We start from the raw sequence: 22,462 nt of genomic DNA on the forward strand, positions 1-22,462 counted from the left end.
AGCAACTACTTTCACATTAAGCCATAAGAGAAATCACATATGCCCCAGAAAATTATGCTAGATGCCAGTCCTTCTCCATTGGGCTTAGAAATATTAAGTGCAGACCGGCAGTGGGACACATTTTAAAAGGCAGCGGCGGGGATCCGGGTGAGGATGGGAGCGCTAGCATGCAGAGACGTTGCTCAGAGAAACCAGCAAGATAATGTGCATAAAACATTCCTTACTCATTCCTTGCACACATACTACAAAGGATGACTTAATGATCCAGGCCGCTAATTGCTGGAATCCTTTACTCTCTGTGAAGTCTTTATCACCTTCCTTACCAAAGACCAACCAGCAGGAAACTGTGTTGGTCCATGAGTGCAGGGCAAGGTCAGAACTCCATTGGATGCCTGAGATCCTGTCCACTCCAGAGAACACACTGCCTTAGCTCTGGGTTAAATATTTTGCTGTGTCTGATCCCTTCAGGAGAGTTTTGAGACCAAGAATCAAAGGGACCTCTCGAGTTTATTGTCATAAGTAGATTCTTCCTATTATTGTGTGACTCTGCTAAAATCAGAGTCTGTTCTTGGCACTGAGGAAAGAAACCATCTGCTTTAATGTTATTTGAGATTTGTACGGACCAAATCAGGTGGTGAGTCGCGTTGTTGGAGGGGACTCTCTCTCAGCCACTCTGGGAGGTCCCAGGGACTGCTGTAGCCCATCTCCAAAGATGGCGCCTGACACAGAAAGCTCAGGGCTGCTCTTTTTTCCTTCACAGAGCAAACAGAGTTCTTCCTATTCTGATAGAGACACTACTGAAGAGGAATCCGAATCCCTGGATGACATGGATTTCCTCACAAGGCAAAAGAAATTGCAAGCCGAAGCCAAAATGGCCCTCGCCATGGCCAAACCAATGGCCAAAATGCAAGTAGAAGTGGAAAAACAGAACAGGAAAAAGTCTCCCGTCGCTGATCTCGTAAGCAGTAGACACTGAAACGCCAGAGAATGGTTTGGTGGCTGCAAATGGTTGACGTGGTCCCAGTTCTTTCCCAGAGTTATGCAAACCTGGGTTTCTACAAGGCAGTTTGTAAAAAGTACTGTCATTGAGAAATATTTAAGTTTGTTTCCTTTTCCTTCCTATTGTATCACTGAAAGATACATAAGAGATTACACGAAAGTAAACTGTTTTTGATTCATATCTACTGTATTTCTTAGAGGTGGTATTAGCTGTCAGGGGAATATTTTAGTGTCATTAAAGCAGTATCAGTTTAGAACCTACTGGTTGTGGTAAATTCACTATCGCCTTGGCTGTCATTCCCACCTTCCAGGGAAGACAGTACAGCATGGTGGATAAGGGCCTGGGCTTTGAAGTCCAGCACTGCCATTAACTTGCTGCGGGGCTCTGGGCAAGTTACTGAAGTCTCGGTTTTGTCCTCTATCAAATGGGAATAATAACACCTTTGTGAGAGCACGATTGTGAGAATTCAGTGAACAAAGCATCCAAAGCACACAGCACAGTGCTTGTAACATGGTGCAAACTCATAAAGAGCGGATGGATATTACTAACTTTATCCATGTCATTGGTATTCGTGGCGCTCCCTAGTCATTCATTTGTGGACAAGATCACTGACTCACGGTTGTCACAGCCTGTGTTCATGACCAGTCAGATAGCTTTTGATCTGAGTAGTGTAGCATTTTGATGCCAGTAGAGCTTTGGACAACGGGGTGTATGGGGCTGGGGGGCGGGGAGCTCGCGCTGGGAAGCTCAGACCGGGAAGGCTGTGGAGCGCAGAACCTGAACGGAAGTGGGTGAGAGTGGGTCTGTCAGGAGAAAAGTGGGTCTTGTGCTCAGTGCCCTGGCTGCTCGGGTCACACCTCCATTTCTTCCCTCTGCATCTTCAGCTACCACACATGCCTCACATAAGCGAATGCCTGATGAAAAGAAGTTTAAAGCCCACCGACCTGCGGGACATGACTCTCGGGCAGCTACAAGTGATAGTCAATGATCTCCATTCCCAGATAGAAAGTAAGTGTGCGGGTGCTTGAAAATGGGGTGTCAAGTGTGAAATATCGTGGGATAGTACTACCTCCTTGATTCACTTCCTTTGTCCATTTCCTTGGGTTCCTCCTGCGTGCTGCAAGAGAAGGAAGAGAATCACAAGGCTCTGTTTTTGGTTTTTTACCGTAAAATGTTCAGAAAGTTCAAGAATTATTCAAGGTTCGCAGAGGTGATAGGTCCTTTTTATTCATTTCAAACCCCCAGCACCTAGCACAGTGGCTGGTGTGTATTTGGCTCACAACGTGTGTTTCTAGACTACAATTTGGTAGTTACACTTCATTAATTACACAATGAAACCCTCAACTTTACTTGTGTATCTATTCATTTTAGCTCATCAGGTCAGATTCAGCTTACTTTGTGGAACTCCAGGTGGGGAAAATATGTATGAGCAGCATGTGACAATTACAGGATGACAAATTATGGGCCTTTTTCTCCCCAGAATAAAGAAGGGCCTCTCAGAGAAGTGTGTCAAGTAGGTGGCAGATGAGTGACACTCACTTGAGGTGGCTGGTTGTGCAGAAAAGGGCAGTCAGTTGCTCGGCCTGATGAGAGAGAGAACCTAGACATGCTCACTTGGGCAGTGTGGTTAGTCCAACGGAACTAACGGAAGCCCTCCAACCTTGGGAACGTACGATTCTATAAAACTTACAGGTTAAAAACCACCTCAGAGACACGCCAACCAAATGCATTCACACAAACTAACTATAAAAAAGCACTTAAGAGCCAACCAAGGAATTTGTACATGGACTGAATGTTTTATTAATGATTTATTTATGGGGCACCTGAGTGGCTCACTCTTGATTTCAGCTCAGGTTATGACATCAGGGTCGTGAGATAGAGCCCCACGTCGGGCTCCGTGCATGGAGTCTGCTTGAGATTCTCTCTTTCCCTCTCCCTCTGTCCCTCCCCACCTTCCCCAACTGGCAAGCTCTCTCTGAAAAAAAAAAGGAAAAAAAAAGATTTATTTATTTGTTTAGGTGTGATGGAGGTATTGTGGGTATGTTAACTTTAAAAAAAAAAAAAAGCCCTGTCTTTAAAGATACATACTGAAATATTTATAGATGAAATGATGCAATATCTGAAATTTACTTTAAAATAATCCGGTAGGAGAAGGGGAGATAGATGCGTCAAGATTGGCCATGAGTTGATCATTTTTGAAGCTGGTTGGATGCATGGCCATGGGGATTCATTAAATCAGTCTCTCTGCATTTATTATCAGTTTGAAAATTTCCAGAGTAAGAAGTGAAAAACTTCATATGGGAAAAAAATTTCCATGCACTATGTGGGCCCTCTACTGAGTGCTAATTTAAAAAGCAACTCCAGGGATGCCTGGGTGGCTCAGTTGGTTAGGCGTCTGCCTTCGGCTCAGGTCATGATCCCAGGGTCCTGGGATCGAGTCCCGCATCGGGCTCCCTGCTCAGCGGGAAGCCTGCTTCTCCCGCTCCCACTCCCACTCCCCCTGCTCGTGTTCCCTTTCTCGCTGTGTCTCTCTCTGTCAAATAAATAAATAAAATCTTTAAAAAAAGAAAAATAAAAAATAAATAAAATAAAATAAAAAGCAACTCCATTGGGATTTTTTTTTTAAATTTTTTAAAAAGCTACCCTAAGAACATAGTGAAAAAAATAGAATTGGGCATATTCAGAGTTAAGTTAATATGTTCAGTGTTGTTTTAAAATCAAGAGAAAGGGTTTGACATTCTAATTAAGAAACCATAGATTCACAGGGTTGTTTTTTTTTTAATTCTACTACATTTTAATTTTAGTTGAGAGCAAATTACTAGGACTATAATTCTTTCAAGGACCTGAAGGCTTTCTGATATTTTACCACTGAAACATCTTCCTTTGACTTCTAAATACTAAAATTATCATCTAGCTCCTTTCAGTAGTTGATGAATTTAGACCTCTTCGTATGATTTTTTTCCCTCCCTTTTTTAAATTGGAAACTAGTCTGAACTAAAGGTAGATCAATGCATCGTTTAAAGTCAGGATCTCTAAAAGCATTTCCAAGGAGGACCTAGCTGAATACCTCCTTCCTATCTTTTGTTTCTGGGCCCAGAGCTCTTGCTGCTAAATGAACGCTATGGCCCATGCGTCCATGCATCCAGACCTAGAAGCTTCGATCTAAGGGTTAAAAATCAGAGAGCCCCTTGCTTGTTCCTGTTTTTCGGGAACAGGAGCTAAATTCACCCAGTGCACTGGTTTCAGGAGGATTAGAAACGTTTCTCTCTCTATGTGTTTGGTTCCCAGCATAAATCCTAAGGAATCTTTTCCTTGGCACTCATCCGGGATTTCAAGGTCTTACGCATCTGGCTTTCACATAACTTGAGATAGGACTTAGATATTACTGAGAACAGCCCGCCCCGGGGCTGTTGCTTCTGCGGGGCCGTAGGAGGCCTTGGAGCATCTCTGAGGCCCCTCCTCTGCTGGTGCCGGATGTCCCTCCAGCTCTCGGGGATGGGAGCATCCTCAAGACGGAAGGTGGAGAACTTAACACGGCCCAGACGTTTTTGTTCACATTTGTGCAAAACAAAACCCTGCTTTTTCTAGCAAGCTATTTCCCTAACAAGTAACGGTTTCATTTCCCACTTTAACGTGAATGTCATTGGAAATCCTTCATACTGTGGTCCTTTTCTTCCAACACTTCTGTAATTATGCAAACTCGTCATGTTCTCAAACTGAGGACTTCTCCCGGGCTTGTGAAAGGCTAATAGAAGAATTCCAAGTCTTAGCAAAAGTAGCTTGTATAATGGGTCCGTATAGCTGCACATTGTGACTTAGACACAGTTTTATCTGTTTTTTAAATGCTCCCTTTTCTTTGCTCTAGGCTTGAATGAAGAGCTGGTCCAGCTGCTCCTCATCCGAGACGAGCTGCACACAGAGCAAGACGCCATGCTGGTGGACATCGAGGACTTGACCAGGTCAGCGATGCCTCACCCTTTCCGAAAAAGGAAAGAAGCCCAGGGGGCTCTGAAGTTTAAGAACTAAGGCAACAGCAAGCTCTAGAGAACTCCTTCCCCTTACTTCCATGAGTAACTCACCTCATCTCTGCTGGTGTCAGCTGTTGAGATGGAGAGGAAGTGCCTAAAACTCCTTTCCAGATGCATTGCTTAAACACACACGCACACACACACAAATGTGTTGCTTTTTCACAACCGCCCTCCCAGTGCATTCAAATTTCTTACACCCCCACCGAAATCAGGCCAGCAGTTCTGGCCCAGCAGGACTTTTTCCTGCAGGACTGTCCCCCTGGGCAGTCAGCCCTAAGCCATTCCATGCTGGCACGCGTCCAGCACACGAGCAGCCGTGCGGTGGGTGCCACCCAGCTCTCGCTCGCACCTGCCATGTCCAGAGGGCAGGGACACTGGCATCTTTCCACCACACCAGTGCCACCAGATTGCTCTCACTGGAGAGGAGACTCCAGGGCTTGAGTTTGCAGCTGGGCCTGGCCCCAAGCACCCCTCTATACAGAGGGAAAGAATGTTGCCTCCCCCGCCGCCCCCGCCCCACCGGGATACAGAAAGGAGGTTAAGGCCAGTCAAGATCTGCGTTTCTTAGTAGTTTTCTTTGTAGAAAAGCCTGTCCCCGTAAGTATATAAAGTATATGAAATACTGTGAACGTTCGTATGATCTCATACTTACTTTGCTACCTTTCCTGAGAAGTACATACGAAGTCTTTAAACCAAGAGGTAATAATTACTATTAATCCCAGAAATGGGATTCAGAGAGTAGAAGGCTCCCCAAGGAGAGAAAGAACACTGCTTGTCACAGTAACATAAGGAATTAACCACACGATCCAGAACCATCCGAGAGAAGCTTTGAAAACATATGTAGGGAAAATGCACTTAGCACCCACCACAGGACCCCTTCTCAATTGTAATGCTGGGTAAAAAAATATTTTTCTAAATTCAGTGTTACAAAAATAGTTTGGGTAGCAAAGTAAATGCTATAGAACTATGTCTAGGCTTTTTTTTAAAAAACACCTACGGGCAGTACTCTGTGTTGTATGCTTTGGATATTGTGTTGCCGCGCCCCTAACCAAAAACAAAAACAAAGAGCCAGAAGGCCTCAGACCTTCTTAGTATATTCGTCCGTATCTAAAATGTCACAGTAACACTCACATAACATTATTGCCCCTACCCATGTATTCAGGCACTGCTCCAGCAACCGTAAGACACGTCCCTTTTTGTTTTGTCTAAGAGATTTGTATATAGATATTAAGATTATGGGAAATCACTAGTGAAATCTAAGACCAAAACCTGCATCTTCTAAAACCAATGTGAGCTCTTTTGTAAACGCTGTGACTTACCTGTGACAGCAGAGAGCTTTCCTCTGCTCCTCAAAGCAGTTCCGGCATTCCTCATCACCAGGGGGACGCCGAGAGGCCCCTTTCCGCTCTCCGGGTGTTAAGCTAGTCCTTAAGTTTGGTGTGATCATGGGAAACAGGGCAAGCAGAACCGTGGGGTGCAGAGGAGAGGAGTTACTAATTTACAATTGTTAGAGGAACTCTTTAAAGTGGAGAAGGTGGGGAGATGTTTCTATGTCCCTTCCTGGCTACAAGCTGTACCTTTGCTCATGGGGGGGATCTGAGGGTACTTAAACATACCTGAAGGTGGCAAGGTCAGAATTTTGCAGCCAGATCCCAGAAGGCTGAGAGCGACCGGCTGGGAAGTCCCATTCACCTGTCCCCATCGCCTGTCCAGTGGAGAATGAGGCATTCTGCCATTCCAGTGTCAGTGCAGATGAGTGGTTCTCAATTTCAGCCACACATCGGAATCGCCTGGAGAGATTTATAAACTGCTGACGCCTGGGTCCCACCCCGGAGATCCTGATTTAATGATTCTGTGGGGTGGCCTGGGCATTCGGATTTTTTTAAACCTCTCCAGGTGATTCCAGTGCAGAGCTGAATTTGAAATGTACTGGCTTAAAGAATGCCCCTTTAGAAAAGTGCTCCCTGACTGTCCCCCCAGCCCCCAAGACTGGGGTAGGACCCCCTTCTCGGTGTTCCTGGCAACATGGCATCCCTTCCATGTGGAGCCCAATCATATTGTGTTAAATCGTCTGCTGTTTCTCCTTACTCACTGCACACAGCCCCCTCCTCCATCTAAAGCAGAGGCCACGCCGTTTTCATTCTTTGCTGTGTCCCCAGAGCCCAGGACAGGGCCCGCCTGGCGCAGGTCCTCGGGAATGACTGTTGCTAAAAAAGGAGTCCTTGTAGGGGGGCTTGAGTCAAACAAATGCTAATAAGGACTTTCATATAAATAGTTGATGAGAACCTTTTAGTTTTATGGACTAACACCTTTTCCCTCCTTTGTTTAAAACGCTAATGAAATTCGTGCTTGTATGTATGTATGTCTCAAAATAACACCCAGCTTTCAATATTTTCTGAAACTATTTCCTGTCCTGTCCTTCTTGCTCAGAAAAACCCCTCGCTAATGTGTGCGTGCACACGCTTGTGCACTCACATGGATACATATTTTTAAACTGCTATAGAAACTATAATTTAATTAGCTACAGTGGAATCTGAGCTCAGTGGGCATCAAAATATTTCTTGAGCTGAATTTAAGTGAGTCCCATAAGCTACTTGATGAAAGTGATCAAGGCTGTTCTATACACATAAACAGGGCCGTGACAGGGTCTGCTGAAGGGCATATTTTTTTTAGGAATAAAGGGCTAATCTCTTTTTCTCAAGTTCCTTTATTGTTAAATGAATATCACCAATTATTTGTGGGCTGTTGAATGTGGCAAGGACGCTGTTGTCACTTCCCTATTTCTGAAAGTATTTGTGGTTTGTCTCCCCTATTCCATAGATAGGAGACATTCTGCACAAAACCAGTGAGTTCACCTTGACGTCATTGACTACCCAAATCTAGGCAGCACACAAAAACTGCCCCTGAGCCTTTGATTACAGCTGGAAACCACAGCCTTAGATGCTTTCTCTTGCCAAATTTATAAATTCCTAAAACTGTCCTTCAAAACACTTGTCTTTTGCAGACGTCAAACCCGTCCACTCTCTGGGAAAACGTTTAATTAGCGCACTTATTCAGGTGCTGTCATCAGCTTGGCCGTTCTTCCCCCTCTGTCTCCACTGGCCAGTGGCTAGGTTGGCTGGATGTGGGGCTCACGGGCCGTAATAGAGCTCAGTGCCTAAGAAGACTCCTCCCATTCTACCGCTTACTCTCACTGCCAAGATCATGCCCTTGGGACGAATGCGGGGGGCGGGGGAAGTATGCAAACATGGAAAATCTTGGCATCTCCAGAGACCCACAGTTTGTTAGGAAGACTAGGTTTTGTAAGAGGGGAACTGGATTACTGGCTTTAATTTCTGTCAAGAGCCTTTTGAATGCTTATGTTTGTGTCTGTGTGCATGTTTACATAAAGCAGTCATGCGGTCCCCTTCTGTCACAACACCTTGTTGAGACTTTTTGCTTAGCACTTACATTCTATCTGCTATCTCCTTCTTTGCTATCTGTTCCCTTTTTGCCCCTCTCCCCTGGAATATACGTGCCACGAAACCAAAGAACTGAGTGTCTGCTTACCGCCAAATTCACAGCACCAGGAGCAGTACTTGGCACATGGAAACACATGAAACATTTGTTGGCTGTATTTTCCCAGATACTTCTCTCTCTCTTTTTTAAGCACCGTGCTTTTTCTTCTCAAAAGTAGTGACATCTACCATTCTCAGGCTAATCTAGTGGCTTATTCAATAAACGGAATCGTACATAAAATATACCAATTAAAGAGGGCAAAGCCATTTGGATTAAGTACTGTTACTTAATTCTCTGGGTTTCACTATGAGTAACTCTGAGCCTCAGTTTGGGGGATTGTTGTAGCTGTGGATTAGAAAGCAGTTTGAATCTTCCCCCTTGGCACTAAATGATCGTATGATTCATTTTACAGACATGCGGAAAGTCAGCAGAAACACATGGCAGAGAAGATGCCTGCCAAGTAAAAGAAGCCATCCGACCGAGAGGACAAGCTAGAATTTCTTTTGCTACCGTGGTTGTAAAAATGCTGTTTCTAAAGGTGGCGCAGAAACAAACGAATATCAGTGTTAGCCATTGATAATGTCTGAAGCTTAACGTCCAGTGACTGGCCTTTGCTTCTTAATTTATTTTAATTTTTTTACAGTGCCACTAAATATCAGGCATTTTAATAAAATATTGTTACAAAAAATGTACAGTACTAACACCATCACAAGTCGTGGTTCTCAAAGAGGGTAGTTTTGACTTTATTTTTATTTGTTTAGAGATTTTAAGTTGGAGCAGTATTTTACCACTGACTACTTTCATTCTTCACTGTAGTTTTAAAGAAGAACTGTAAATGACGGTGCTATCTATACAAGTCAGAAAATACATGCCTGCCTCGTAGTGAAGTTGTAGCTCTCCGTAATAGGTACATTTTAATCAGTTTTCAACATTTTGTGAATGTTGACTACCTGAAGTTCATTTTTAGATGTGCTATTAACATTCTGTTGGATTCAGAGGGTTCCTTGAAAGTTTTATGTATAAATATGTAAAATAAAAATTACAACTTTGTTTCATAGGATAGGTCTTTTTGCTCACTAGCAAGCCTGATACTGCCTATATTTCTCACCTCTTCGCACTTCCTTGACTGAACTCCCCGCCGTGAAGCTTTTGTCAGTGAAAAAGATAAAGTACTCCAGAGGAAAGCAATGTGGAGAACTGACAGGAAGACTGTGAAGGGTGTGGAGTGTGTGTGTGTGTGTGTGTGTGTGTGTGTAAGAGAGAGTGTGTTTGAGAGTGTGTGTGAGATCCAAAGAGGACAACCTCAGCAACATCACTTCTGTCAGTGCTCAGTTATCAATCTGGAATGTTAGCGCTTTACCATTTACAAGCCCCTGGTCTTGTTAGAGCCCGTTACCACATCAGAACTCCATTTACCAAATTTGCCACATGAACAAATGATGCTGCGTTTACTCTTTTCCCGAGGCCAATTGTTGCCATGTTTCAGATTTTAACCACTTCTATTTGGTCTCATGAAGAAACATGCCAAGTCTAAAGTAGATTACAGATTTTCCCCAGTAAGTAGAGTTTCAAAATGGAATAATTAGCTAATGTCCATGCAGGTATTAGAGAATCATAAACTAAAGCGGAGATGTGCAATCAACATTCCAGAACCACCCACAGACCACCTGGTTTCATTAGTTGGTCCATGATGTAATCTGAAGATAGTTTATTTTATTTTTGTTTTATTTTTAGTTTCAGGTGTAGAATTTAGTGATTTATCACTTACATAACATGAAGATAGAAGTTTAGACAACTGTCTACCTGCCCCTTTCTTAAAAATACCCAGATAGATATTTTAAGTAAGAGTAATTAAGAGTTGCCAAACTTCAGTCTTCTATTTAATAAAATAGGTAACCTAAAGTTGTAACACTAATCATTTTTTATGGGCCTTAATCAAGTTATTTTTGTTTGGGATGGAAAAATACTATAGCCCATAAATATATTTTGGCTTTTGTGAGTTGGCTATTGAGCAGGATAGGCTGCTCACCAGTGAGTGAAGGGTGGGGCCCAAAGAGGGGTCCTCTCGGAGGTTCGGAGTCCCGCACCAGCTGTCAGTCATCGCCCGGAGTGACCTCAGCCCTGAGAACAGGCCCAGCTGCCAGACCTTTGCTGGGGCAGCTGGGTGAGAATATTGGTCAGTAAACCAGTGGCTCTCACCTTCAGCAGCTCAGTGGAAGCACCTGGGAACTGTAGAAACACTGGCCCCACAGATACTGATTTAACTGGTCCGGGGTGTGGCCTGAACTCGATACTCATACTGAGAACCACTGCCTTAGACATTCTTCTTTTTTAGCTTTTCTTTAACTATTTTTGAAATATCTACAATTTTGTCTAATTAAAACATGTTCCTGCTAATTTGAAACTTCTGGAGAGAGCTGACCCAGGAAGCGTGCCACAAAAACGCCTGAGCCCACAGAAGCACAGTAGCGTGACCTAAGCCTCCTGGGTCGTCCACAGCCTCGAGTCTCGACACTAATGCTCAGCCCACCAAGAGAAACTATCCTAGTTTTTTAAATCCTTGCCAGAATTGCCAGTTCCAACAAAAACTTAGAGATGAGTTTTTTTCTTTGTCTTCCACAATGCTATCTCTGGCTGGAAATGTGTTCTGAAGAAACCCACGGCCTCTCAGTTCTTCAGTTGTTGGAAGCGCATTATCATAACCAGAGAGCTCCTAACTGGAGAAGGAAGAGAGTGAGCTGACACACACAAGGGCCCCCGAAAACACCTCTGGGGGCAAAGCGGTTCTCTGCAAAAGTAGAGCGGTTCTTCCCACTACCCTGAGACCCTCAAGAAGATTATAGCCAGTGTACTTTTCTGCCCCCATATGGCTGTAACCAAGTGACTCACCTCCAAGGGGATTCTTTCAAGATTGGGTCTTTCCAGTCCTTTTGCTTATGTTTTTCAGCAAGGACTGGGATTATTCCCAACAGGATTCTGACCTGCTCTAGGTCACCCTTCTGCTCATGAACTAGGAGCCTTACTAGTTAACCAGGCTTTGTTGGAATGCTCAGTTCCCTGACCTCAGAAATAGGGAATAGGGCCACCTCTCTTCCTGATTTTAGGAGCGTGAAGTCCAGACAAGAGCACACAGGCTCTGGGGCCAGAGGGCCTGGGCACAAATGCTCACTACCATCTTCCCAGTGATTTGACCCTGAGCGAGTTACTAAAGCTCTGTTTTCTCTTGTTTTATCACCTGTAAATAAGATCTCTCAGGATTATTCTAAAGCTTGAATAAAATAATGTCCATGAAAGCACCTGGCACCCAGTAGATCCTCAATAAATAATTATTGAAAGGAGAAGTAGATGATCAGGGTTTGGATGGAGGAAGCATTCTGTATTTTATCAGTTTCTGAGATTTAAAATACCCTTGTGGGTCCTTTTTTTTCTTGTTTGTTAATCATTAACTTACAAAACAGATACTTAAGGAAAAAGTTAAAAACTCCAATCTCTAACACCTCACTCCTCCAAATATCAATGTTAAAACTTGGAATGTATTCTTACACACTTTTCCCCATGCTTACACAAACAGATACACACATATAGGTTTTGTGTTTCACTTTGTTTATACAAAGGTGGGATCACATCAAACAGGGCTTTGCAACCTGCTTTATCCATGGACGTCCTTCCAGGTCAGTATATACAGATCTAAGCCATTCTTTTTAATAGCTGTATAGTAATCCCCTTCAGCCATTCTCTTAAATGATAGACATTAAGGATCTTTCCAGATTTCTGCTACTAAAAACAATGATGCGATCAATAAGCATGCATGTACTTACATCTACTTGTGCTTTCATTCTGTGATCACCTCATTTTTCTTTAACTGTTACTTGGTATCATGTTTAGATACTTCAGATTACAGAAAGCTAACTAAGGTAGGAAAAACCAGGTGAGGCCTCTGCAGAGAAGTTCTGACAAACACCAACTCATTTTCATCTGTCATCATTTCATCTTTAAAGAGCATGGGTATCACTTCCTTGACACAACTGTCTCTCTCCCTCTGTGTATTACACAGCCTCCAAGGACCATCATCTGCTTCCTGAATACAGGATTTTCTCCATTTCCTGTTTGAGGGTAGAGGCCAGCCTCAGCCACTCCAGTAACTATAGCCCTCAGCACAGAACCAAGGAGGGAGGCTTCCCTGGAAGAGAAAGTCTCTGATCATTGGGACCCACCCTTTTGACAGTGGCATTAACTGGTGGCACTCTAGTCTTCCTGATGTCTGATGCCTCTCCTCTTAGCTGAGAGGTGAGCTCCTTGACCTGGCTTTTACCCAGGTTTAATCTCACCGTTCTCAAGCCTGCTCCCCCATTACTGGTTGACTCTTTCTTAAGTCCTTCACCTCTCCGAACTTTTCATCAGCAATCCAGCGACTTCCCTTCCACAGAATGTATCGTCTCTGATAAACAGCCCTATGGCAGATATAGCCAGCCATCTGCCAAAATGTATGCCTCCTCATAATGTTCATAGTTAACAGAGTTTTTCCTGACAAGCAGCTGAACAGACAGGGACTACATTTCCCACTCACCATCCCCTTACATTGAGATGCAACCCATCATCGATTTTCACCAATGGGATGTTAGTGGGTGTGAGGTGTCTTCATTCCAGCCAAGGCTTTTAAGAAGGGGTTTGCGTTCCTCACATGTTCTCTTTCTCCTTACACCAGCTGCAATCCCAAGGACCTAGAGGGTGGCAGAGCCACAATATGGAAGGAGTCTGGGTCCCTTCGTTCGCTGCGTGAGCACAGCTGCCTGCTGCTTATAGGATTTACCTCAGGCAGTTACAGGAGAAATGAACTGTGATTATGTCTGAGCCATTATACCGCATCAAATCTCCTTGTTACGATGGCTAGCATTACTGTAACTAATGCAAGTCCAAACAAGAACAGCCACAGTGCTTTAAGAAAGAACTGGAACACAAACCCAGGTCTGTGAAGACAAACCCTGTGTTCTTAATGATCATACCGCATGACTGCTAGAGACCCACCTCTTTCCTCTAGAAGATCTTCTCTAGTCAGTGACTCACGTTTTTTCAATTCATAGACCTCTTCAGTTTGGTTGAAATACTGTCCCCCATTCTCTCTTTTTCTCTAGCCATTTGGCAGAAAGCAGAGAGGGCCAAAATGAGATTTGTCATGAACAAACAATTCATGCCAGAAACAAGAAAACAGATTTTATTATGAAGCTAGAAATAAATATCAAGTGACTACAGGATACTTCTTCGGTGTCCATCTGGAAGAGCCTTGGGTTTCTACAACCCTCAAGACCACATTTTGATTATTACCATCCCAGCTGAATTCTGATGCTCAGAAAACCCAATTACCTTTTGCGCTGACATTCATTTATTTTCTCTAAATAAGATATGACACATTCATTATGAGATAGGTTGATGGGTAATGAGTTTTCCAGAATATTTTAATTGAGGTTTACAGTCAGTAGTCAGTATAAATTAATATTATATTAAATAATTTATGAATTCATGGTCTGGCTATGCAAAATGAAAGTGTCTTCCTAATTTCCGAGATGAGAATCCAAAAGGTATTTCATTTAATAGCTTTGGTAGGAAACGAGTCACCAGAACTAATTAATTGGTTGTTAAGAAATTCTTCGCCATAGCGTAATTTTCTTCATACCTTTCTCTATTCCAGAGCAATATTCTGCTTGTGGTTATAACATGGCCTTTGTTTAAAAACTATTCAATCTACTTCCCTGCACCACACTATAAGAATACAAGGTAGAAAAGCAATACTTATGGGAAAAGAGATTTTATTCTCACCCTCCAGACTAGGCATTCAAACTTTCTTGGTGATTATTTACTACTAGAGTCTCTCTTCTTTTATATTCAATCAATATCTTATTTGCTTTTAGGCTTTGCAGAAAATAGTGGCATGTATCCTGACTCTGGCAGACCATAGACGAGGCTAGAAGTGAGTTCTTTAATTTTCTGCCTCATAAAGTTACTTCGCTCCAGATGTCTCTTAGTTCTCGGTAGAAATTACAGTCTGTAATGACGTGTCATCTCACCTTGTGAGGGGGCTTTTTAGGTCACAGAGCATCCCCACGTATTAGGAATGGCATTTCAAAGACAGCCGGGAGCCCATACTTCACCTTAAGAGCAATTTAGATAGGAGGGTTCGAGGTGAAAACGGTGGTGACTCTCACAGGCAAGGAGGAGAAAGGACTTTACTAATCTATCACAAAGCATCTATTTCCTCTTTCCAGTGATGCGAAGGACTCTTGTCCTTCTGCTTAAGGAGGCTGGTTTTAAGAAATTTCATTGTCTCAGATGCAAATCAGACTGAAAATGAAGTGCCAGGCAACTCTGTCAGGCCAAGTAATTTTTTAAGGGAAGTAATACATGCCTCAGGAGGAATAATTACGCGTGGGACGTTTTGTATGGCAGTAATAAATCCGTCTCCCTACAGTTCTGGCTAAACCAAGAGTGGGAGTGGAAGAGAACATGGGGCTTCTCGGAGTTCCCACACTGGTCTCCCACACTGCAAGTGGGGGTGCCGGTCCTTAAGGAGACAGAGCTTTCACTTCCTGGACCCGAGGCCAAGGGCAGGAGAGGCGAATGTGAGGACTGAGGAGAATAGAAGTGCTGTTCAGTAAGAGACCCCTGGGCCCCCACAGCATCTGCTGATGGGGGCGGCTCCACTCCAGGCCTTACCTCCACTTCCTCCAATGCATTTTGGTGCCTGGAGCCCATTTGCCAAGCAGGTGCTTTTGGGGGTGTTGCCTCTGTGAGAGTCAGAGCTGGAGAGCTACCCAGTGTGCCTTCCAGGGAGGGGCCATTTCCTGTGAGGACATTCTTCAGTCACCACCGTGGGTCCCGGTGAGCCTTAGAGCCAGGGCCACCCCAGGAGTGCGGGGGCTTAGAAGGCATTTGCCAAAGGCAGCCTGAGAGGGGCTGAACAACTGAGGTTTTATGGATTTTGTAGGCAATACCTAAACAATTAAAAACCTCTTTCGAATACGAAAACAATGGATCGTGGATCACTACATCAAAAACTAATGATGTATTGTATGGTGACTAACATAATGTTAATAAAATAAAATTTAAAAAAAAAAAAACAACCTCTTTCTAGTTTCCTCTACTTCCCAAGCTGATCTGGGGGCTACCTCCCCAAAAACAGGCAAGGATCATTAAGGAAATATAAATGAATGAGGTTTGCAGGACAGGGGCAAATCCAACAATAAAAAAATTAAAAATTAAAGTTTTTAACTATGCCCTCTTTGACTACACTTGAAATTTGTTGTCCATTTGCCCCTTATCAAAAAGAGTCCTAGATAAACCACCGAGGTTTTGAAATCTCAGTTCATTTCAAGTCTTATTTTCTCTCTCTCCCTCTTGGTTCTTTTATGGTCAGCCCAACCCCCTGATTTGCATAGCTGGTGTGCCAATATAGTACTAACAATGCTCTCCCCAATACACTAAAATAAAAATTCTAAATGCCCATTTCCTCTTTTTGAAAGTACACACATGTGTATCACTTCCTAAATTACATTCATTGTCAAGAATCTTAGACGATAAAATCATCCAACAGTTGGTTTTCATCTGAGGTAGTTAGCTACTTCTTTAAAACCTTGCAGTTGCCTTCCTCCATCTTGGGAGTCTCTGTACTTACTAGCTGGAGCCAAATACACTCACTCATCCTCAGAATCTTGAATTTCAAAGAAAGCAGGGAGTTCACATACAAATGACTCTCATTTCAGGTGTTTGCATGGATTTTCCTCCACTACCCATTACTTAGGCAAGCAGTGTTGCTTTCACATCACACCAGAAAATGAAAGCCAAATCTTTGGGCTACTTCAGATTTCCGAGACAAGCAGCTATGGTCATTCCGAACTCAAAGTTACCCAGGCTTCTTGGCTCAAGATGAAAGCATTTTCACTGGGAATTCCTTTGGCTTCAGTTTCCAGGCCAGTCATGCAAACAATCCAAAAACATGGATCAGTCTCACCACACTGCAAGTGGGGGTGCTGAGTCTTTAGGAAGATGGTAGCTTTACCTTCCCAGTCCTGAAGCCAAGAGCAGGAGGGGGTGAATGGGATGATTCACCAAAAGAAGACTGGAGGAGAATGGAAGGGGCATTTGATAAACTAGTATAAGAGGCAGCTAGGAAGGCGGGGGGTGGGGCAGAGATACCACAGTATCCTGATATGCAGGTGGAGAAATGTGGAGGGGCACTTGGACTGCTGGGTTATGTACATCTCTTCCAGAAGTCATATATGCAAATGCATTTAAGGGCTAGACTGGTAATACAAGTAACAGAAATAAATTGGGTGTAAGATACTAAGAATGATGGGGAGCCCATGCCCTGACTAAAGGGATTCACAGCTCAATAAACGCTAATACTCATCTAACTGTTGGATTCACCTGGCTTCTGCAAGACTTTTCCAAGATTGCAAAATATCCTGGATTTGTTACAGAGTACATTACTTCTCTTAACTAATGCTTTAGCTATATGATATTAGCCGCCACTGAAAACCATTCTAAGATCCCCACAAACTGTATTATTATGTTTACTGACAGAACGATATTACTACAAGCTTACACAATGACAACTTTATGAGTGCTGGAGAGATACTCCTTTTCAGGTTTCAGAATCAATAATGATCAAGTTTCTCTGATGATCATCGCAAACTTTTTAAAAAAGACTTTACTTATTTATTTATTTGAGAATGAGAGAGTGCAAACCGGGGACGGGCAGAGGCCGAGGGAGAGAAAGAATCTCAAGCAGGCTCCATGTCCAGTGTGAAGCCCAACACGGGGCTCGATCCCACCACCCTGAGATCATGACCTGAGCTGAAATCAAGATTTGGACACTCAACCAACTGAGCCACCCAGGCGCCCAATCATTGTAAACTTTTTGACTGACAACGTTGCCCCCTTTGCTTTGGCTTCCAGGAAGCAAAGAACTACATTTGCAGCCCACCTATAATAAATTGGATAAGAACTTGGGTAATATGACTCTTAGTTTACTATATTATCCCTATAAGTTGCCTCAAATTCTTTGGAGGAACCAAGAAAGGTATCATAAACAAATCTCTCTATTATCATCTATCTATCTATTTTTACTTATATATTTATCTCTATATATTTATTTAGCCCTCTCTGGCTACCAATACTTTCAATCTTCTCCCAGTGGCAGCATCCACTGGGAGAAGGTAGCTGCCAAAGACAGAAATCCATTTTTTTAGAAGATCAGGGGAGCAAAAACCAAGTCTCGATGTCAATTATAGCCCCTGAAAACCTATTTTGTCTATCGTCTCTTCCATATCTCCACTGCCATATTGTAATCAAATTCTGCTCTTGTGGTCAGTGGTAGCTACACTTTTTATATTCCCAGCGTGTGTCTATTCTTCTAGTTTCTTTGGAGATCTCTTTCCCAGCTTTCTGTTGGGATTCTGCTGGAGCTGTCAGACTTGGTGCCTGCCCCCTCGATCATAGGAATGGCCCAGGCGGTCACCCAGAAAGGAATCCCCATTCCCCCAACCTCCATGAATAATTGGTTTATGATTGTGCATGTGACCCCACAGAGGCAATCAGAAACTTCCCTGGAATTGGTATATGGATATTGGAGTTGCTACACGGAGAAAATAAGAGTCTGGTAGCCATCTCATTCACTCTGGAGAGACACTATGAATCAGAAGCTAAGGAGAGCAGCAGAGCTGAGAGATGGTGGGGGATACGGAGAAAGAACTGACGACAACCTATGAGTTCTTGGATTGAGTCTGAAGCCGGATCCTCCCCTGGACATAATATCCCATTTTGCTTATACTCGTCTTCCCATCGAGCCTAACTCAAGCCACTCTCCCTCTGATTTTGAGTGGGTGGCATCTGAGCTTCTTGTTCATCCCAAGTTCCCCCTGGCCTCCAGGGAGACACGACATTCTTTATTCTTGAACTGCCTTCCTCCCTGTCTTGAGCTCAAAGGCCTTCTCCTCTGGAAAGTCTTCCTTTGCTTCCCTACGTAGAATTTGCTGTTTATTCTCCTTTGTTCCAACAGTGTCTTCATTTGGGTAATTGCATAGTATTGTCATTGTTTTCGCCTTCCTGCAGCCAGAGTATAAGCTCCCTGAGAACGGGGAAGGGCATTTATCTGCATTTCTGCCAATGGCATGACAGGAGCTAAACAAATATACACTGAACGAGTGAATGAATGAATGTGCTATCCCACCTGATGGAGAAATCCTACTCTAGCTTCTCTTTTCCTATGCAGTTCCCCACCGCCAGTTCCCCACAAGTTCTTAGACTGACGCCACAGCTTAAAACTCCATGACTTTTCAAGACGGCAGGTGTCTTAAAAGTCCTCATTTGAAATTCAATGTTCTCATTAAGGCCTCCGAAGCAAAGCCAATTCTGAAGCACATTAGGCCCACCTGATAACACAACCTAATGAGCTTTATGAACTGGGAGGAGAGGCTTGAGGTCTAACTTTCCATTAATTGTTTACAAAATTACAAGCATCTTTAAGAGGAAAGGACTTGAGGAACACCTGGGTGGCTCAGTCGGTTAAACGTCTGCCTTCGGCTCAGGTCATGATCCCAGAGTCTTGGGATCGAGTCCCACATCGGGCTCCTTGCTCAATGGGGAGCCTGCTTCTCCCTCTGCCTGCCACTCCCCCTGCTTGTGCTCTCTCTGTCTCTCTGACAAACAAATAAATAAAATCTTAAAAAAAAAAAGAGGAAAGGGCTTGAATACAAGATGTCAGATAATCTACCAAGCTGAAGGGGCCCATGTGGTGTGGATTGACTCGCCTCAGTTACCTGAATAGGTGTTAACAGTGACAACACTCGGAACCTCAGACAATATACTCTGAGCTAAGATACATGTGCCCCATGGCCATCTGGGAAGGGAGTTCAGGCTTGTTGGCTTTTCTGTTGTAGAGTCTATGGTTTCTCTTCCTGACCACCAGAGTAGAACCTTGGACTGTGCCCTGAAATAGAGCGAGGTCTCTTCTTGCTAACCCTCTGATGCAGAGATGCAGAACTAATCCTATGAGGTTAGACTGCTTTCGTGAAATTCCAAGGGCTGAATCAAAACCGGGGAAAGAGGAGGCTACAGTGACATAAAGGTAGTAATAAGAATACCTTCCATGTATACTTTCTGGGGAACTAGCCAGTATCCTGTTAGCCTTGAAAAGTTATTGAAACTTCCCAGAGGTGTCCAACTTGCCCCCAGGAAATAATCTAGACCTTTCACATTATTTCATTATCTCATATGATCTCAGAATTTTCCTGAGAATAAGGGAAAGGAAGCAGGTGTGCCCTTTTTTTTTTTTTTTTGAAAGAGAAACGGACAGAGAGGGATTAAGAAGGGCATTTCCCAAGGCTTGATAACAACCCTGCAGCCAGGATTAGAACGTCACACTTGTTTTTTGTGTTTTTTTTTAAATATTTTATTTTACTTATTTGACAGAGAGAGACACAGTGAGAGAGGGAACACAAGCAGGGGGAGTGGGAGAGGGAGAAGCAGGCTTCCCGCCGAGCAGGGAGCCCGATGCGGGGCTCCATCCCAGGACCCTGGGATCATGACCTGAGCCGCAGGCAGACGCTTAACGACTGAGCCACCCAGGCGCCCCTAGAATGTCACACTTGTATTACTAACCAATACTCTTCAAACCTGTAGGTCCCCCCAAAATGTTTAAAACAACATACTCCTTGAGGTGCCTGGGTGGCTCAGTTGGTTAAGTGTCCAGCTGTTGGTTTTGGCTCAGGTCATGATCTCGGGGTCATGAGATTGAGCCCCACATTGGGCTCCATGCTCAGGGTAGAGTCCACTTAGGATTCTCTCTCTCTCTCTCTCTCCCTCTGCCCTTCCCTCTGCTCATGTTCTCTCTAAATAAATAAATAAAATTTTAAAAGAAAAAAAACATACTCCTCATACATCACTAAATTCACTTCAAAATTTGTCCATCATAAGAATTTAAATTCTTAAAATCATAAGAATTTAAAGAATTGCAAAGAAAGTAATTTCCAGAACTTTCTAGATATAAACATTTAAAAATATATTTGGTACATCCATTAGAATGTATCTTTTAAATGTATCCAATGGAATTTAAATACCAAAGCAATTTGACTAGCACTTCCATTTTTAAAAAAATGAATAAATGAACAAGCTCTTCTTTAACTGTTGGAAATTTTGCATTTATATCATTTATTTATTATTGAATTTATATTTCCATTCCACTTCTGCCTAAAATTTAGTCCTAATGTGATTTTATTTCATTTATTGAAATGTTTTATTGATCAAACTTCTTTGCACAAAAATAGTATATAAATATCAATTTATTTTTTTTAAGTTTCCTGTGACCATAAGGTTCTAAGTAATAAAATTCTTCTATATTGTTAACGTTATAATTACTATTATTAATCAATTAAAACAATAGAAATATATTATAAACTTTGAATAATCATAGAATAAAAAGGAAATTATATTGGAAATGCACCTTTTATTGAGAGGAGTTTGTTTTCATTTCCAATTCATTCATGTATCCAATGAATATTACTTATTAACAGAATAAGACAAGAGTTTGCCATCATTTCTATTTCCATTTTTGTTTTTATAGATGTAAACCTTGAGAAACCCCGTTCATAAACAAGTAGGTGGAAATGGAAGGTGTCTTGTTACAGCAATGTCAATCAATTCTGTGAGTTCCCTGTGAAGTATATGCCAAAAATCACATTGTGATTGATCCACCATCAAAAATTATTTTTAGCCATCTATCAGGTGACAACCCATTAGGTTCTACTTAAATTTTGTTGACAAAAGATTTGGAGACCACTTGGCTTGCAAAAATGTATTAGTCAGTCATTAGAGCCATTTACTGTCTTAAACCCACCCCTATACCACCAGGCATTTCTTCTCAGGTGCTTTTTACCACCTGGGGGAAAGCATCTCAGTAAGACTGGGAGAAAAGTCATTAATTTTATTGAGTAAGAGAAGCTTGTAAGAGGGAAGATGGGGGAAATCCCAGCAGGACAACTTTTTCAGCAGTTCCCAGGCAGATCCACTTTGAGAAATGGTTCGTGTGGAAGTTGATTGATACCCCTAAAGCTATCAATCCCCGCCCATGTCATGGAAAGTCTTTGTAAACTTTCTTGGGATTTGCATACCGATGTTGGAAGACCATTGTATGAGCTCATTCTTCTACCACTTTTAAATATATCCTTCAAATCTGTGCCCCATCATTACACCTTGTACATCAATCACCAACGATGTGGTGGGTACTTTTCCAGTTACTGGAGATACAACAACCAATAAAAGAGACTGTCCTTTGTGCTAGTAGAGGAGATAGACAGTAAGTTATCAGAATTTGACTCCATTTTACAGTGAGCAAACTAGGGACATGATCATGATAGAGTCAGAAATGGAAAGCTCAGACCATTGCGGCCCCTGGGACACAGCTGTCATGTCTCCCGGTAGCCTGCAAGGGCCGGGCGCTGTGACCTCCGTCCTCCGTTTCCCCAGCTCCAGGTAGAGTGCAGTCACACAACGGGCTCTCCATGCATATTTGCTTAATTAATTGTCTGATAAACTGTCCTTTAAATGAGGACCACTGTAGAGTCATTTACAAAATCACGGCAGTTTTAGATTCAGAAGGACACTTAGTGACCACTTGATCCCATTTCTCCTTTACTTTTTTTTAGGAAACTGTTTATTCTCCATCAACCTTATATCCATTTTCTGTTTAAGAGTCTGTGGAAGAGCAGCTTAGGATCACGCAGGGGTTGTCCCTACCCACCGAGTGGCCTGAGCAGTGGGAGCTGCAGAGCAGTCCTGAGCGGTGGCTGGGAGCTCCAGTCTTCCGTAGGGAACTGCAGGACACGTGCACACCATCTGAGACCTCAGGCTGAGCAGCAGTAAATTCGGGATCTGGGGCAGCCCATTC

At 43.0% G+C, this 22,462-nt stretch overlaps 1 protein-coding gene across 3 annotated transcripts in view; it reads left to right on the plus strand.

Annotated features, from left to right (window-relative positions):
* Window positions 1–9,583, plus strand: part of LOC102729222 (schwannomin-interacting protein 1) — a 52,797-nt gene extending 43,214 nt beyond the window's left edge. For all 3 annotated transcript variants that reach the window (XM_081828704.1, XM_081828710.1, XM_081828696.1), the window contains 4 exons: window positions 761–958; window positions 1,885–2,008; window positions 4,866–4,959; window positions 8,939–9,583. In XM_081828704.1, the coding sequence (XP_081684830.1) occupies window positions 761–958; window positions 1,885–2,008; window positions 4,866–4,959; window positions 8,939–8,990 (468 nt within the window). In that variant the 3' untranslated portion in view covers window positions 8,991–9,583. The remainder of the gene's footprint in view (window positions 1–760; window positions 959–1,884; window positions 2,009–4,865; window positions 4,960–8,938) is intronic.
* The last annotated feature ends 12,879 nt before the right edge of the window (window positions 9,584–22,462 follow it).

This window comes from Leptonychotes weddellii, chromosome 1 (assembly GCF_054177405.1).
Source record: "Leptonychotes weddellii isolate Sample4059 chromosome 1, ASM5417740v2, whole genome shotgun sequence".
Taxonomy (NCBI): Eukaryota; Metazoa; Chordata; class Mammalia; order Carnivora; family Phocidae; genus Leptonychotes; species Leptonychotes weddellii.